The 18,095-nt window shown below is 46.1% G+C and overlaps 1 protein-coding gene across 1 annotated transcript in view; it reads right to left on the reverse strand.

The window, feature by feature from the left end:
• Window positions 1–18,095, reverse strand: part of LOC126234809 (division abnormally delayed protein-like) — a 72,461-nt gene that overhangs the window by 50,065 nt on the left and 4,301 nt on the right. The window contains exon 2 of the mRNA XM_049943557.1: window positions 15,432–15,594. Coding sequence (XP_049799514.1) covers window positions 15,432–15,594 — 163 coding nt within the window. The remainder of the gene's footprint in view (window positions 1–15,431; window positions 15,595–18,095) is intronic.

Consider the following 18,095-nt stretch of genomic DNA (forward strand, 5'->3'; position numbering starts at 1 on the left):
TGCGCAGCATTTGTGCACCGCCGCCGTCAGTGTCAGCCAGTTTTCCGTGGCATACGGAGCTCCATCGCAGTCTTTAACACTGGTAGCATGCCGCGACAGCGTGGACGTGAACCGTATGTGCAGTTGACGGACTTTGAGCGAGGGCGTATAGTGGGCATGCGGGAGGCCGGGTGGACGTACCGCCGAATTGCTCAACACGTGGGGCGTGAGGTCTCCACAGTACATCGATGTTGTCGCCAGTGGTCGGCGGAAGGTGCACGTGCCCGTCGACCTGGGACCGGACCGCAGCGACGCACGGATGCACGCCAAGACCGTAGGATCCTACGCAGTGCCGTAGGGGACCGCACCGCCACTTCCCAGCAAATTAGGGACACTGTTGCTCCTGGGGTATCGGCGAGGACCATTCGCAACCGTCTCCATGAAGCTGGGCTACGGTCCCGCACACCGTTAGGCCGTCTTCCGCTCACGCCCCAACATCGTGCAGCCCGCCTCCAGTGGTGTCGCGACAGGCGTGAATGGAGGGACGAATGGAGACGTGTCGTCTTCAGCGATGAGAGTCGCTTCTGCCTTGGTGCCAATGATGGTCGTATGCGTGTTTGGCGCCGTGCAGGTGAGCGCCACAATCAGGACTGCATACGACCGAGGCACGCAGGGCCAACACCCGGCATCATGGTATGGGGAGCGATCTCCTACACTGGCCGTACACCACTGGTGATCGTCGAGGGGACACTGAATAGTGCACGGTACATCCAAACCGTCATCGAACCCATCGTTCTACCATTCCTAGACCGGCAAGGGAACTTGCTGTTCCAACAGGACAATGCACGTCCGCATGTATCCCGTGCCACCCAACGTGCTCTAGAAGGTGTAAGTCAACTACCCTGGCCAGCAAGATCTCCGGATCTGTCCCCCATTGAGCATGTTTGGGACTGGATGAAGCGTCGTCTCATGCGGTCTGCATGTCCAGCACGAACGCTGGTCCAACTGAGGCGCCAGGTGGAAATGGCATGGCAAGCCGTTCCACAGGACTACATCCAGCATCTCTACGATCGTCTCCATGGGAGAATAGCAGCCTGCATTGCTGCGAAAGGTGGATATACACTGTACTAGTGCCGACATTGTGCATGCTCTGTTGCCTGTGTCTATGTGCCTGTGGTTCTGTCAGTGTGATCATGTGATGTATCTGACCCCAGGAATGTGTCAATAAAGTTTCCCCTTCCTGGGACAATGAATTCACGGTGTTCTTATTTCAATTTCCAGGAGTGTAGTTCTAAGTTCTAGGGGACTGATGACCATAGATGTTAAGTCCCATAGTGCTCAGAGCCATTAGAACCATTATTTGACAGGATATAATAATCACTTTGTTTTATTATTTTATGGTGCGCAGACTGTGGTCTAATGTTAATCGTTGCTGCCGCTAGGTCCTCGGTTCCCGCGTTCGATGCCCAACCGGGTCAGAAATTTTCTGCCCTCGTGGACTAGTGGTTTCTGTTCTCCATTTTCATCTCATCACCGACATTCAAGTTGCCGAAGTAGCATCAAACAGAAAAACTTGCACTAGGCGGCCGAACTGCCCAGATGTGGTCTTTCGACCAATACAGACATACGATCATTCCATTTTATGAACAAAAGTATCTACATCATGTTTTTATTACACTATTATTGCCGGTTTCTGCCGAACTGGCCATTTTCTTATTTAAATTACAACACACGACTACTGTTGCTACTACAGGAGTGAGCTAGTGGACTTAAAGTTGTGTATATCAATGGCGTATTATTGCAAAATTTGTTACATAACACACACACTGACAAAAAAGGCGCAACACGAAGGAACTATCAGAATGGCACGGAAATAGGTAGATGTGATGTACATGTTTAGACAAACAAATGATTACAATTTCAGAAACACTGGATGATTGATTCACGAGAAAGAGGTTCACAAATTGATCAAGTGAATAACGCGTTGGCCCACCTCCGGCCCTTATGCAAGCAGTTATTCGGTTGTACATTAATTAAGAGATGTTGGACGCCCTCTTGATGGATTTCGGGCCAAATTCTGTCCAGTTGGCTCTTTAGCTTGTCAACATTCCGAGCTGGTTGCATCACGCCCATAGTCTCAGAACTTTATCAAATGGGGAGAGATCCGGATACCTTTCTGCTCAAGGCAGGGTTTGGCAAGCAAGGAGACAGGCAGTACATACTCTCCTCGTGTGCGGGCGGCCGTTATCTTGCTGAAATATAAGCTCATAATGGCTTGCCATGAAGGACAACAAAACGTGGCATCGAATAGCGTCGATGTACCGCTGTGCTGCAAGGATGCCACGGTTGACAACCAAAGGCATTCCTGCTATGGAAATAAATGGCACCCCACTCCTGGTTGTCGGGCCTAAGGCGAACGACAGTGAAGATGGTCCCCGCCGCTGTGCGGCGCATTTCCAGAGATGTCATACCTGATCATAGGGGCTCAATTCGAAGCGGGACTCATCACTAAAGACAATTCTACTCCAGTCAATGAGCTTCTAGGCTGAAAGCGCCCGACGTCGCTGCAAGCGTGCTCGTTCGTGTACAGAGGTCAACGGCAGTCAGCGTAAGGGCCGCCGTGAGCTCAGCGCCGTTCCTGTGAGCCTCCTGTTAGTGGTCCCTGCTGTCACTGGAGCACCGGCTGCACGCCGGATCTCTCCAGCTGCGCCCCGGATCTCTCCACCTCGACTGCTTCCTTCTTGACGCTGTGTTTGGCCATGGTTCACCCATTCCTTCCCAACATCATAGTGGCACTTCTCCTATTCAAATGTGGTGCGATCCGCCGATTACTCCAACGGGCTTCTTTGAGCCCAACTGCGCCTACTCTCTCAAATGGCGACTTCTGCGAATATTCTTCACGCGCCTGTTTGAGAGGTACAAATACTGTCCAAGTGACTACACAGAATCGCAAATACTCTATGCCCTTTATTGATCTATCAACCGCCAAATACAGGGTGATTCAAAAAGAATACCACAACTTTAAAAATGTGTATTTAATGAAAGAAACATAATATAACCTTCTGTTATACATCATTACAAAGAGTATTTAAAAAGGTTTTTTTTCACTCAAAAACAAGTTCAGAGATGTTCAATATGGCCCCCTCCAGACACACGAGCAATATCAACCCGATACTCCAACTCGTTCCACACTCTCTGTAGCATATCAGGCGTAACAGTTTGGATAGCTGCTGTTATTTCTCGTTTCAAATCATCAATGGTGGCTGGGAGAGGTGGCCGAAACACCATATCCTTAACTTACCCCCATAAGAAAAAATCGCAGGGGGTAAGATCAGGGCTTCTTGGAGGCCTGTGATGAAGTGCTCTGTCACGGGCTGCCTGGCGGCCAATCCATCGCCTCGGGTAGTTGACGTTCAGGTTTCATAACTAACCTTTTTCGTAGGACTCTCCATACAGTTGATTGTGGAATTTGCAGCTCTCTGCTAGCTCTGCGAGTCGATTTTCCTGGGCTGCGAACAAATGCTTGCTGGATGCGTGCTACATTTTCATCACTCGTTCTCGGCCGTCCAGAACTTTTCCCTTTGCACAAACACCCATTATCTGTAAACTGTTTATACCAACGTTTAATACACCACCTATCAGGAGGTTTAACACCATACTTCGTTCGAAATGCACGCTGAACAACTGTCGTCGATTCACTTCTGCCGTACTCAATAACACAAAAAGCTTTCTGTTCAGCGGTCGCCATCTTAGCATCAACTGACGCTGACGCCTAGTCAACAGCGCCTCAAGCGAACAAATGTACAACTAAATGAAACTTTATAGCTCCCTTAATTCGCCGACAGATAGTGCTTAGCTCTGCCTTTTGTCGTTGCAGAGTTTTAAATTCCTAAAGTTGTGGTATTCTTTTTGAATCACCCTGTATTACAGTTTTGCATTTTCCACCGATATCTGTATGACTATCAATTTGTGACCAATTCGTATTACTCCACCGCGGTGCGTCATTTTTTTCGTCTTGCAGTGTATTTGAAAGTACGAGACATGTTGAATACACCATTTTCAGGTATGAAGTCTGCAAGATACCACAAATTGTCGAAACCAGTTACAGTACAATAAAGTTTTTATCACCTTTTGGCGTTTTTCATGAAAGCGTCTTTCATCAGATCCTAAAAACAAGTTTAAATATTTACATTTGCCTCGTTGCCCAGCGACAGCTTTTAGTTAACCACTAACTTCTTATAGGATTCTTAGGCCATCATGTCGTGACAACTGACTTTCACAACAGCAGGTAAAAGAGCCACTGGAGTAACACCAAAACCAAGTAATGGACTAAATTTCTACGAAAATTCTACTAACCTGCTTAGGCGATGATTCAGTCTACGTTAATGTACTGAAGAATATCAACATAAATGCTACAGTTCCATTAAACTTCCACAAATAAAGGAAAATTCAGAGTTGAATGAGCTGTCAGCAAAGAAGTTCTGTATCACAAAAACCAACTTCTGGAGTCTTATATAAGCTTTCAGATCGCTTGAATGAGAAAAAGAATAAGGAACACGTGCTAATGGAACGTAGGTTTTTCCCATAACATTGTACAGTTTAGACGTCTTGGAGATAGACTTCATACGACAGTGGAAGAACGTAATAGAGGAAGGACGAATTTTTACTCTGCAGGTGAGTGTACGCTGATCTGAAACTTAGTCACGGATTAAAACTGTGTGCCGGAGTGGGACTCGATATTGGGACCATTGCTGCTCGCGGACGAGCAATCTATCAACTGAACTATCCGAGGATGTGTCAAGATCCCGTAGGATGGATCGGCCGGTAGAGTACTTGCTCGCAAAAGACGAAGATCTCAGTTTCGAGTTCTGGTACAGCACAGTTTTAATTTGCCAGGAAGTTTGATAATAAAGCTAGTTTAGAAGCAGGCTTGATTACTATAACGAGCCCACGTTAATGCACGAGCGGCGTTCAGTAAGTAATGTGACACTTTTTTTTTTCTGAAAGCAGGTCGGTTTTATTCAGGTTCACAGGACACCGTATTATTCCCCACTCTTTCGATCACAAAACCCTATTTTCCAACATAATCTTCGTTCAGTGTGAAGACCTTACGCCGTCTTACTGGGAGTGCCTGTATGCCCGCACGATACCACTCTACTGGTCGACGTGGGAGTCAACGTCTTGCTGCATCAATGACCTTCCCGTCATCTGCGTACTGTTTCCCGCGGAGTTCATCCTTCATTGGGCCAAACAGATGGAAGTCAGAGGAAGGTGCGAGAGCCGGGCTGTAGTGTAGACGAGGAATGACAAACCTTTGAGTGCCCCAACTGGTGGACGAGTGTGTCAGCATTCCCAACAGGGACGTCCAGTTGCGCAGCTAGGCGTTTGATTGCGATCCGTCCATCGCCTCGAATGAGAGTGTCCGCACGTTCCAGCACTGCAGGAGCCACAGCTGGGTGCGGCCGGTCAGCACGTGGGAGATCGGACGAGTTTGCATGACCTTGTTGCTATGATGACGTACGCCTCGCCCAACCACTCACCGTGCTTTTGTTCACTGCTAGGTCTGCGTAGACGTTCTGCAAACGGCACGAATATCTGCAATACTCTGGTTTTCCACCAAAAAAGAAAATCAGTGACATCTCCCTGTTGGGTCGCACATCTGTTACAGACGCCATTTTGAAGGCTACGTACAGCGCCGCCACCTATCGGAACTTCATGAAACTACGGGCGCTGAAGCCGGAATATTTCACGATATCCCACAAGCCTCGCATTTTTGCAACCGAAATTGGTCGGGAAAAAGTGTGTTGCATTCCTTATTGGAAGCCTTCGTATGATCAGCGCACGGAAAACATCAGCATAAAAATTAACAAATATGCCAAAAAAACGGGTGAAGACTTTTGTGTATTTACCGCTGATTAAGAGAACAACAGGACGGACAGGAAAAGAAATGTTGTCGTGGTTTTCAGTCCGAAGACTCGTTTGCCACAGCTGTCCACGATACTCTGTCCTGTGGAAGCCTCTCCATCTCCGGATAAACTACTGCAACTCACATCCATTCTAACCTTTTTGATAACTACTGCCATTGCATACACTTGACGTACTGTACCCAAACCTTGGTATTCATCTACAGTTATTTGGCACACAGCTCTTCATTACGAAAATTCTTGGTTCCTCAGAATGTTTCCTGCCAACCTATCCCTTCCTTCTGTCAAGTTATGCCAAAAAGACCTTATCTCAAAAAATAAATAGAAGAGTAAAACTGGCCTACAGCGCTTTTCGTAAACTAAATATCATTTTCAAACCTAAGTTTCCGATGCGTCCGAACAGAAAATTTTGCAATGAGTGTGTACTTCCAGCTTTGACTTTCGACAGTGAGACACAACTTTTAATTTGAAAACCATTGAAAAACTCAGGGTTGCGGTGAGCAGTTGAAAGGTGCATTTTGGGAATCACTTGGAGATCAGGGAGTAGGCTAGGGAGGAACAAACAATTACTGCCAGATAAAGTGAAGTACAGGTGAGAAGACATGTAGCTAAGCGGATAGATGGTAGATAGATCAGTAAAGTTCTTTAGTGTGTCAGAGACACGGAAAGGCCGCGAAGACGACATTGTGCCAGGCGGGTATAGCTGAAGGCCTAATGGCCGCAGCAACCAGTAGACGGCCTATCTCGACGAGTGAATGACGAACGCCTGCCGATGACGATGCTGAAAAGTTGCGGCATTTTCAAATGTAAAGTTAACGTTACGTGCAGATTTCATACAAAGGACGGTCCGACCCATGAAACCGAATGTCTACTCGTGAATAAGTAAAAGTGCTCAGCCTACGCAACAGCAACAGACATATTTACCTTTTTAAGTGTTACCCTGTTTCTCCGCTAAGGGCGTCGAGCTTAATTAATATGATTAAATATTTATAAAAAAATGGCTCTGAGCACTATGGGACTTAACATCTGTGGCCATCAGTGCCCTAGAACTTAGAACTACTTAAACCTAACTAACCTAAGGACATCACACACATCCATGCCCGAGGCAGGATTCGAACCTGCGACCGTAGCGATCTCGCGGTTCCAGACTGAAGCGCCTAGAACCGCACGGCCACACCGGCCGGCTAAATATTTATAGTTCGCTTCCGTAGCCGAGTGGTCAGCATACACTGATCGGCCAGAACATAATCAACCTACTATCGATATAGTCCCGTCCAGGCGATAGCAGCGTCATCTCCTGAGGAATAACCGCTAGTCAAGACACACGCACGGTGCATGGAGTGATGAAATATGTCGTGTGTAGACTGGGGAAGGCGCGCAGTCTGACAAAGGAATGGTTCAATATTTTAACATGTCGAAACCTACCCTGAAATGTTTTACACAGGAAGAATACAACGAAAGAAATGTACTGTCAAAATTATAGCTGCTGAGAAGCACTGCAAGTACTTAAAAAATAGCTAAAAGTAGCCAAATTCGTAGCTCGCCAGGAGGCGGTAGAACACACACACACACACACACACACACACACACACACACACACACAGCCGAGGTCGGCGGTACATTTCTAAACAGGAAACACGACACAACCCGATCATAATTTGTAAAGGACGTTTCAGGTTACCGTTCGTTGGCAGTTTCTCTGACACTGCAGTACATAGTTATTACTCTCTCGAATTAGCCACTCCAGTAACGTCTACTACAAATTATCAGTTGCTTTTTGAAGTACTGGTAAGTATTGACAATACAGATAAAGTTCAATACTTATTGTGCTTTCGAAGGGCATGCCTGCTAATGGTACTTTTTTTTCTTCCAGTTTCACTGTAATATGGAATCCATTTAACGTTCTCAATTTAGCAATGATGAAATATGAAGAACGTGGTTCCCAGCCGAAATCACCTACTTCTCATGAGCGCGTACATATGTGTCATTTGTTAGTTGATTTCCTTGACATTCATTCGAATGATATCGACATTTCGTTTGACGATTCCATGAATTGTGGTTCGGACGTCACTTCTGCCAGTAACAGTTCAGAAGAAGAAGAATGCCTTCCAAGCCTAAAAAAGAAACACGTACTGCAACAGCATTCAGCGACAAAGAAAAGCCAGTGTAATATTGGTTAAATGTAGGTGGGAGAATACGCTTGAAGTTACGCAGTGGCGTTTTCGATTCGTAAAATCGGTGCATGAACTGTACAAATGGAAGAATGAATTACATGAAGTAAGAAATATGCACCAAACGGAAACCCGAAACCATCTGAATGAAAAACTGTTCGCAAGATTTAGAACTGCTCGTGAGAAGCTATGCCCCGTTACAGATGGATGTCGACGAGACTGGGCTTTTCGAATTGCATCTGACATAAACATTGCTAATTTCCAGGCTTCGTCGACCTGGCTATGCAGGTTCAAGAAATCGTACAGACTAGAAAGTCGCAAAATTACCAAGTTTACGTCACGTAAACGTGTAGAGCAGCTGCCAGTGATAGACAATGCTATAGAGAAACTCGTAGCTGATGTAAAGACGAAACTTGCCGTTATCCCCGCAACTGCTGTTTATAGCGCTGGTCAGTCAGGTTTCGTGAAATAACTGCATGCATACCGCACTGTGGGGGTGGGAAAAAGACGGAGTCGGTTACCCAAACAATGAATGCAATGACACATTCATTTACAATAATGCCACTGATAAGCATGAATAGTTTACTGTTTCCGCAGCTGTATATCTGTATTCAAGAACCGCAAGACAAATTAGGACCAAAAATAAAAAGAATGGACTGTTTACTTGCAAAAATCTTGTAATCGACGTATCAAAATCTGGAAAAATGGGAAAGAAAAGTTTTCGACGTTTCGTTCGAAACGTATTCCTACCAGCTGGAGAAACTAATTCATTGCTTCTGTTGGGCTCAGGGTCTGGAGATAACGACGCCTCTGCTTCTGTGGAGGACAACGAAAAATCTATAGATATAATGTGGATTCCATATGGAACTACCGGTGCGATTCAACCGCTCGAAAAGAATTTTTTCGACAGTGGAAAGCATTTGTCAGGAAATTATCAGACAATACCTCTCATTTATTTCAGGTGTATTAGCGGAACAGTATTCTTAAGCTCCAGTCATTTGTGCATTACCAGTTTTCTTCGCTTCACTGTGCTTTATGAATTTGATGAAGTATGCGTGGTATCCAGCGCAATATGCAGGATAACGGCCGGGAGCATTTCTGAATCCATCCCAGTTCTGTCTAAATAAAACTAGTTCTTACTGCGAAGTGCCTGACTGCCTCAATTTTTCCTTTTTCCGGTGTGCCTAGTGCAAGAAAAATGTTTGTTTTTGTGATTCAATAGACACTTCGCATTTTTGTGACGACTACAGGGAAAATAAACAAAGAACTGTTTCACTGATAGTCAAATGTACAACATTCAAACATTATTATAAGGAATGGCCTACAGGAATTTTTATGAAATGTGGTACTGCAAGACACATTTCATTTCAACAAATTACAAGTCCTCATTGATTGAAGTCGCCTGTGGCATCAGACACTGCCATGAATTTATTTTCTCTGGTAGCCACTTTTATCAGAATTACATGTGCAAGAATTGAATGTCGATATGAAGTAATTCTAAAAATGTTTGCATAGTTTAAGCTAGGCTTTCACCGGAGCAAACAAGCTAACAAGCACGAGCAAAAGAGTGTGTAATTTCCTCTTGCATGCCATTCAACAGGACGTAACTGCACCTCCTTATGTGTCCCTAACCTTCCCCAGTTGCCTAATCGGAAAATGGAGACCTGCAGTTTAACGTGGAATCCGAACAACATCGTTCCAATGGTTCAAATGGTTCAAATGGCTCTGAGCACTATGCGACTTAACTTCTGAGGTCATCAGTCACCTAGAACTTAGAACTAATTAAACCTAACTAACCTAAGAACATCACACACATCCATGCCCGAGGCAGGATTCGAACCTGCGACCGTAGCGGTCGCTCGGCTCCAGACTGTAGCGCCTAGAACCGCACCGCCACTCCGGCCGGCTGAACAACATGTCTTTCGTGGCTACTCCATCCGTGAGAAGTGAATGCTCGGCTAAAATCATAATGAAAAAGTTGTGGTCTGAACGGGATTTGGTCCCGCGCTCCCTGGATCAAGAAGCGTGCGCTTTTTGCTTTAGAAAAAAGAAAATAGCATATCAATATTAGACCTTACATGCGTAGTGGAAACGCTAGGTGTGTCACCTCTTGAGATGATGCTCAACGTCGGTAATTGGTGTTCTGATTATAAATTTCCCCTCAATGGTAATGAGAAGCTAGGGAAAAATGGCAGCCGACATATAAGAAAAGTTTTGGACCACTGATAAGGAGAGATAGGATGCAATTCCGTGTAAAGTGCACGATCTCCACGCATGTCACGCTTCCATACAAATTGAGACACTTAAATTCTATCTTCCCTGTGCCATTTTTCATACTCCGTCGAGAACAGTGCACTCACCATTCAAAATAATTCTCACTGAACAACAAAGTTTCGCATTGTGGCTCTAAAGAGATAGAGCTGTATCCTGTATGCCGCATATTAGCTCCAAAACTAAAAACTAATAAGACAGCGTTCGTAGGCAATGTGCGCTACCTCGTGTTCTCTTCCGTTCTATCTAGTCCAAACGTTTCTAAAAATGATTCAAATGGCTCCGAGCACTATGGGACTCAACTGCTGTGGTCATTAGTCCCCTAGAACTTAGAACTAGTTAAACCTAACTAACCTAAGGACATCACACACATCCATGCCCGAGGCAGGATTCGAACCTGCGACCGTAGCAGTCGCACGGTTCCGGACTGCGCGCCTAGAATCGCGAGACCACCGCGGCCGGCTCCAAACATTTCTATCTATATTCAAGCGAATGATAGTGAATTTTCTGCAAGTGCTCATTCGCATGTGTTCGCTTCCATTCGCTCCATTGTAAACCAGACTTTAGTTGCTTAAAATTGGTCCCTGTGGACTCTGGATAATTCCGCTACGCGGCGCCGCGTGAGTGATTCGCGAAGTCATATTGGACCATTCCCTCGTGAGTTTGACCGAGGGCAGATTTTAATGGCTTGGAGGCTGCGCACGAGCATTTTGGGAACAGTACAACTAGTCGGGCGTTCGAGAAACGCTGTTCAACACGTGGCGAAACCAAGGCGAAACCACGTTCAGACTCCTTGGGGTTGGGTGGCCACCCTTCAATACGGAAGTTGGACGTTATGCTGGGCAGACTGGTAACAGGCCACGCGGTGGACTGTGGCGGAACTAACATGAGGCTTTAAAGATGGGGAGGGTATGAGTGTGTCTCAACACATAGTGCACCGAACACTCCAAACGATATGCCTCGGCAACCGATGGCCCATGCATGTGCCAATGTTAGCACCACGGAATCGGCAACTACGACGGAAATGTGCGCGTGACCATCGTCACTGAATGTTGGCGCAGTGGCAGAGCGCAGTTTCATCGTCCCATTAATCCCGATACCGTCTTCATCGTGTCAGTGGGAGAGCGGCGGCGTTATGCTCTGGAGGCCATTCACGTGGGGATCCATGGGTCCAGTGGAGCTCGTGCAAGTTACCGTGACGGCCAAGGAGTATCGTAGACTGGTTGCAGGCCACGTACACCCCTTCATGACGGGAATGTTTTGCGACGGCAGTGGCATTTTTCAACAAGATAATGCGTCATGTCACAAGCCTACGAGTGTGATAGTGGTTCGAGGAAGACAGCGGCGAGTTCCAGCTGATGTGCTGGCCACTCAACTTTCCACATCTGAACCCGATTGAACACCTCTGTGGGATGTGACTGAAAGTGGCGTCAGACCTCCATCGCTCCCCTTCCCGGATTTTACGGGAATCAGACGACTTGTGTGCACAGATGTGGTGCCCTCTTCCTCCAATAACCTTCCAAGGCCACGTTGCTTTCATGTCACGATACCTCGCAGCTGTTATCAGTGCCAAAGGTGGTGAAACCGCCTGGTTAAATCCGCAGGACAGAACAGGTAGTTGGAATTGTCGAAAGGAGCCAAAACTGAGAGGCTGTCAGATACATTTGAACACATATAACTTTATTTAGTCACCCAACCATTACATCGCAATTTCCGAGCTTAACTATCGGCTGAATATGTCACACAATCTTATGGGTTAAGGACACAACCTCTTTAATTTTTAAAACGGCTGAAGGCTCATGATTTAAAACACAGCTACAATAAATTTTGAAAAGGCACAAGGCGCAAGGTTTTGTCCTTAAATAATATTTCAAAAGAGGCTGAAGGCCCAAACAATCTAAGACTTGACAAGTAAGGAACTTTTAATTTTAAAACGGCTGAAGGCCCATTACTTAAAAGCCAACTAAAGGTATTCAAATTCAAACCATCGGCTATGAGCCATCAAAATACACAGTCAAACACCAATAAGAATAGGCAGTAAAGTCAGCGGCGCTCAGAAGTTAACGTTCGCTAAGTGGAGACGGGTAGCCGACCCAACAATATCCGATCCACCAGCAACCCAACCAAGAGAGAGTCAACAGACCCACCGACAAGACGACTTGCTTTCCACCCGACCAGTACATAAGGAACTCCAGTGACAAAACATAAAAGGCTGTCAAAACTACACACACGTGTTGGACAGCGACAACACGGTGAGGAACGGACACTGCCTGAATTTTACGTCAGCGGCCAGGGCAGGTTACCGGAAAGCTAACGGCCACAGGGCAGAAAACTCCGCTGGGGCACTTGGACTTCAAATAACCAAAATACAGTTAAACTCCACCGGATATTGGCCAAACTTTTTCCAACTCGAACACTCGCTGTTGCTCACGGGAATACCCCCAACAGCCAACCGTGAAAACCAACGGCACAATGTGAACAGACTGGCTTCGGTAATTAAATCACAACTCAACTTTTATGTCCTGAGTCGCTGAGCCACGAACCTCGTAGCAATCGGAACAGCTCCCACACACTCCGACACACCGTAGGGACCGCCAGCGGACCCGGACCACTGCGTCGCGCGGAGATTTCCTGCCTGATCCACACCATCCGACCGACTGCCGCACACCGGCTAGCCGGAAACTGTATGCACCAGACCAAAGATAGTAGATGGTGCGAATATCGATACACACCGCTGCTGCCACACGTAGAAAGAGTAAGAACCACGTCATAGCCGCAATAACCGCGGGAAACCAAACGCAGAGTAACAGTCAAGATTTAAACCAACGCATAACCCGGCCCAGCGCGGCTCAGCTGGGTATACCGGGTATTAGGTAAGTGGTCATAATAATCTGGCTGATCAGTCCATGCAGAGGACACGAGTTCGATTCCTGGCACTGCCATGGATTTTTCCTTCGGAAGGAGTAGTATGGGGTGCACTGAGGCTCATTACGCCAGCTGAGTAGCTACTGTACCGAGTAGTAGCGGCTGCACGGTCTAGAAAGTCTGAAAAACGACCGGGAGAGTGGTGTGCTGACCACATGATCCTCCGTGCCGCATCCACATGTGCCAGAGGTAGATATTCCTTGGACTTTCATATCTTGGGGAAGAGCTAATTTCTTTAAATAATTACAAACTGAAATGTTTTGTTATTACCGTTCCACTTCTCACATATATTGGTAAGTCAATAAATTAAGATGAAAGTAATATGGGCTGTGTCTCGTGTTAGTCACTTTCACGAGATCCATACGCTAGATTGGATTTATATGCCCTCTTAATACTGCAGCTGGAGGTCAGCAACATTTCACATTATTCAAATAGCAGCGTAACCAACGGCCTTGCCACAGTGGTAACACCGGTTCCCGTCAGAAAGCCGAAGTTAAGCGCTGTCTGGCTGGGCCTAGCACTTGTATGGGTGACGGTCCGGTCTGCGGAGCGCTGTTGGCAAGCGGGGTGCACTCAGCCCTTGTGAGCCAACCTGAGGAGCTACTTGATTGAGAAGCAGCGGCTCCGGTCTCGTAAAGTAACAGACGGACGGGAGAGCGGTGTCCTGACCACATGCCCCTCCACATCCGCATCCAGTGACGCCTGTGGTCTGAGGATGACACGGCGGCCGGTGATACCGTTGTGCATTCCAAGGCCTGTTCGGACGGAGTTTAGTTTAATTTGGTTTCAAATAACAGCGTCACGAAACAAGCAAAAGCCGCAGTAATGTATGTTTATTTATCGACAAAGAGTTTCGAACGAGCCTCCAGATTCGCGTCACGAACAGAGCGAGGTGGCCCAGTGGTTAGCACGCTAGACACTAATTTGGGGGGGATGACGGTTCAAATCCCCGCCCAACCATACACATTTTGGGCTTTCGTGATTTTCCTAAGGTGCTGCAGGCAAATTCCCAGATGGTTGCTTTGACAAGGACACGGCCGATGTCCTTTCCCATCCTTTCGTAATCCGAGCTTGCGTTCCGTCTCTAATACCCGCGCCGTCGACGGCACGCTAGACTCTGATCTTCCTTCAAGTCACGGATACCATTACTTCAGGTTAGGTAAGTTTTCTTCGCCTAAAGGAAGTAATTATTACCAGTTAGAGCAGTGGTTCCCAACAGGTGGTCCGCGGACCCCCAGGGGCCCGCGAGCTATGCCAGATGGGTCCGCGAGATATTAAATATATTTCATATTATATCAGATTTTTTGTTTTGGCCGCTTCCTGCACGAGCAGTTTTAAGCCCAATATTTTTTTTCAATAATGAATATGTCAATGTTTTTTCTAGGTACCAAAACTAGAAAATGTATAAAAAGACTCTTAATTTGGCTTTTTTGGGTACTTGATACTGTGATGTGACAGGGTACCAACCATGCACGATGAGGGGGTCCTCGAGAAAACTTCGTTGGGAACCCCTGAGTTGAGCATCTGCCACTCATGCGTCCATTACCAGTTATTCTTTTGGTCACTAGGTGCACAGATCGACAGTCAATTGAACTGTTCCTCATACTGTCTCATCATAGTTTATGGTACTGCTTTGGTGAGACAGTATGCGGAACAGTGCAATGGACTTTCAATTCGTGCACTTAGTGACTAAAAGAAAAAAATGTATAAGACAATGGACGGAAGTGTAACAGATATTGCAAGCGATAAAAACTATGCGATTTAAATACTAAAACGTCGCACCAGTTACAATTTCTTCATGCTGAGCACGGTGCATTTCGAGAATTTATTCTCATTATCAAGTGCCTTTATTGCCACTAACTGACTGGTTCTGTCAATAGAAGGCATCTCTCAGACCCAATTTGAACGTTCCGACAGCTTTCTTTGTGTTCCAGTTGCTGCTGTATGTGTCTGTCTGTCTCTGTCTCGTCTAGCTCTCTCTCTCTCTCTCTCTAAATTCCTCTCCCTCACCCGACCCCCCCCCTCTCTCTCTCTCTCTCTCTCTCTCTCTCTCTCTCTCACACACACACACACACACACACACTGTAGGAGGAGAGCCTACAAGGCACCATGTTCTCAGCCTCCAGCGCAGCGCCAGCGCCTGCCTGCCCTGGGAACTCACTCTCCGACGCGCTCGCCGTTCCAGCAGTCGGCCGTGTCTCTGGTCTCAGCGAAGCTCTCGTCGGAACACAGCGACTCGGCAAGGTTGGCGTAGAAGCCGCGGCTCTTTCTTAGGCTCGCCATGAAGGGCTGCAGCTTCGACGATAGCTGATCACTGTCTGGTGCTGTCAACAAACCAAAGTGCATTTATCTTCAGGTACTTAGTAGAACTAAATTGAATTTACTGCTTGATTAATATAAAGCACGTCACTCGTGAACTTTGGGGATGTCAGTTGGGTTGTCTGAAGTCACAGGAAAGGTGATGTGCCTTGTTGACGTCCGAACGTCGCAGCTATATGCTGAGTGTGGTTAGAGTGTAGACATGATATCTACGCGGTCTATTACAGACAGTTGTGTACTGAACGTGGCAGTACGTTGCGAGTTAACCGACTCTGAATGTGGCATGACAATCTAATCAAGAATCCGTGATAGAATATCAGACATTACGGATCGTGTTGCGTAGGTCAGCACTGTAGAGAGTGGATGTTCGCTATCAGGGACACAATGTATTCACACGCGTAAACCCCCACACAGGAAGTGCACAAATCTTTGACGAACGGGCGTTACTTCTCCTCCGCAGAGCCATACTTGGCGGCTGAAGCTCTCCTGACTTGAGAAGCCCCTTTCAACTAGGACTCCACGAACACAAATTCTGACACCTCGACACGGAGCTCAGCTACTGGCATGGACCAGTGAACATTCACACTGGACCCCAGATCAGCGGCGGCGTGTCACGAGTCCCGGCTTGTGTTGTATCGAGCTCCCACTTGCCAACAAGGTTGTGTCCAGGCAACTGGTGGCTTGGTGCCCTCCAACAAGCTCGGGATTTTGACGATCCAACTCGCCAATTGGACAGAATTTGTCGCCACATCTCTCAGGAGGGCATCTAAGAACTCTATCAGCCGGTCCCAAGCCGAATAGCTGCTTTCATAAGGGACAGAGGTGGACCAATCCGCAATTGATTTGCTCAGTTTGCGCAGCTCTTTCTACTGGATAAATCATTAAATTTTCTGAAAATGCGACGATTTATTTCTCTGTACACGTACAGCACATTTCTCGATTTCCATCTCATTACGATATTTCTTTCGTGGTGCATCTTTTCTTTGTCTTAAAGTGCATTTTATAAATCTTTCATTTTTTTCGTAAGTTAGGCTTTTGAGTTCTCAAAGTGACAAAAGTTTTATATTTGTATACAAAGTGTAGCTTACGTGCAGTATGATGAAATTTTCCCAACACTCCACTGTGCCCGCCATAGGTGTCATTAGAGTATATATCTGAAGGTCCAAAATATTTAGGGCCAAAATTATATAAGTGGAAGAGGATCATACGCTGATAACTTCAAGATTAGGAACTAATCGACAGAAATGAATGTTTAGATTTTGATCGACACAAACAAATTACAGTTTACAGCAGCACCTTAACCTCATAGCAATTGTTCAAGGAGAAGACCGTCAATCTCACCGGCGCATTACGTTTCGTCACACTCCCTAAAGTAACCTCTTTGTGTGCAGTTAGACAGGCAACCAGAACCTATGAAACAGTTGCTGTCCGGATTATACTGAGCTTTCACACCCCGTGGGCTTTATGATACCCCATATGAAAAAATCTAATGAGGACATACACCTTATGTAGCGTCAGGTACGATGCGAAGGCTAGCACTCATCAATAGCATCTCCGCTTTACAAGTCTGGAGTCGCCTACATTTTTTCGCGTATGACGGTTCCGCAGTTACAAACAACTCATTGTCAAATGTATACTTTTCACAAAGTACCTGTCAGTTGGTACGATGTGGAGCTAATTAGTTCGAGGATAGATCTCAGTATGGATTATTTGTAAAACGAAAACTGGCCATATGAGGAAAAAATGGCGGTGCAAGACTGCTAAATAAAAACTGTTGTTCAAATGTCTTCTGTCAAGCCATTTAACTGGAGAACTGACATCGTTCACTGTTGCAAGTAGCCTTCTTAAGGCCTCCTTAGTATCTACTGCTTAATATATGCAATTTAGTTATGGTGAAGAGTAGCCTGATGTTTAAGAGACTAGTCAGGAAGAACCAACATGCAAAGAAATGGGATATGAAAGCACTACACTGTAAAGAGATACACCGTAAGTTCTCCGAGACTACAGGTACTGCGATAATGCATAGCTCAGTAGGAAGTTCAGCTGAAGAGAAACGAACATCTCTAAAAAGGCAGCAGCAGAAGCTGGGAGGAAAAACATAGGTACAAGGAAGACAACGGCGAGAAAACCAAGAGCAAACAGTTCTGCTGTTCTACGAAAGAAGCAGGTACAAAAATATTCAGAGAAATTCAGGAACATAAAAATAAGTCAATCAGGTATGAAATAAATACGAAGTGTACGGAAAATAGGAGGAAATGGTTGCATGAAAATTGTGAAGAAATCAAAAAAAAATGATTGTTGGAAGGACTGACTTACAATACAGAAAAGTCAAAACAATCTTCGGTGAAATTGAAAGCAAGGGCGGAACATTTACAGTGCAGTGCGAATTTCACTGTTAAACGCAGAGGAGAGAGCAGATAGATGGAAAGACTACATTGAAGACCCCTAAGAGGGGAAGACTTGTTTGATGACGTGATGAAAGAAGAAACAAGAGTCGATGGGGAAG

The sequence above is a fragment of the Schistocerca nitens genome, chromosome 2 (assembly GCF_023898315.1).
Source record: "Schistocerca nitens isolate TAMUIC-IGC-003100 chromosome 2, iqSchNite1.1, whole genome shotgun sequence".
Lineage (NCBI taxonomy): Eukaryota > Metazoa > Arthropoda > Insecta > Orthoptera > Acrididae > Schistocerca > Schistocerca nitens.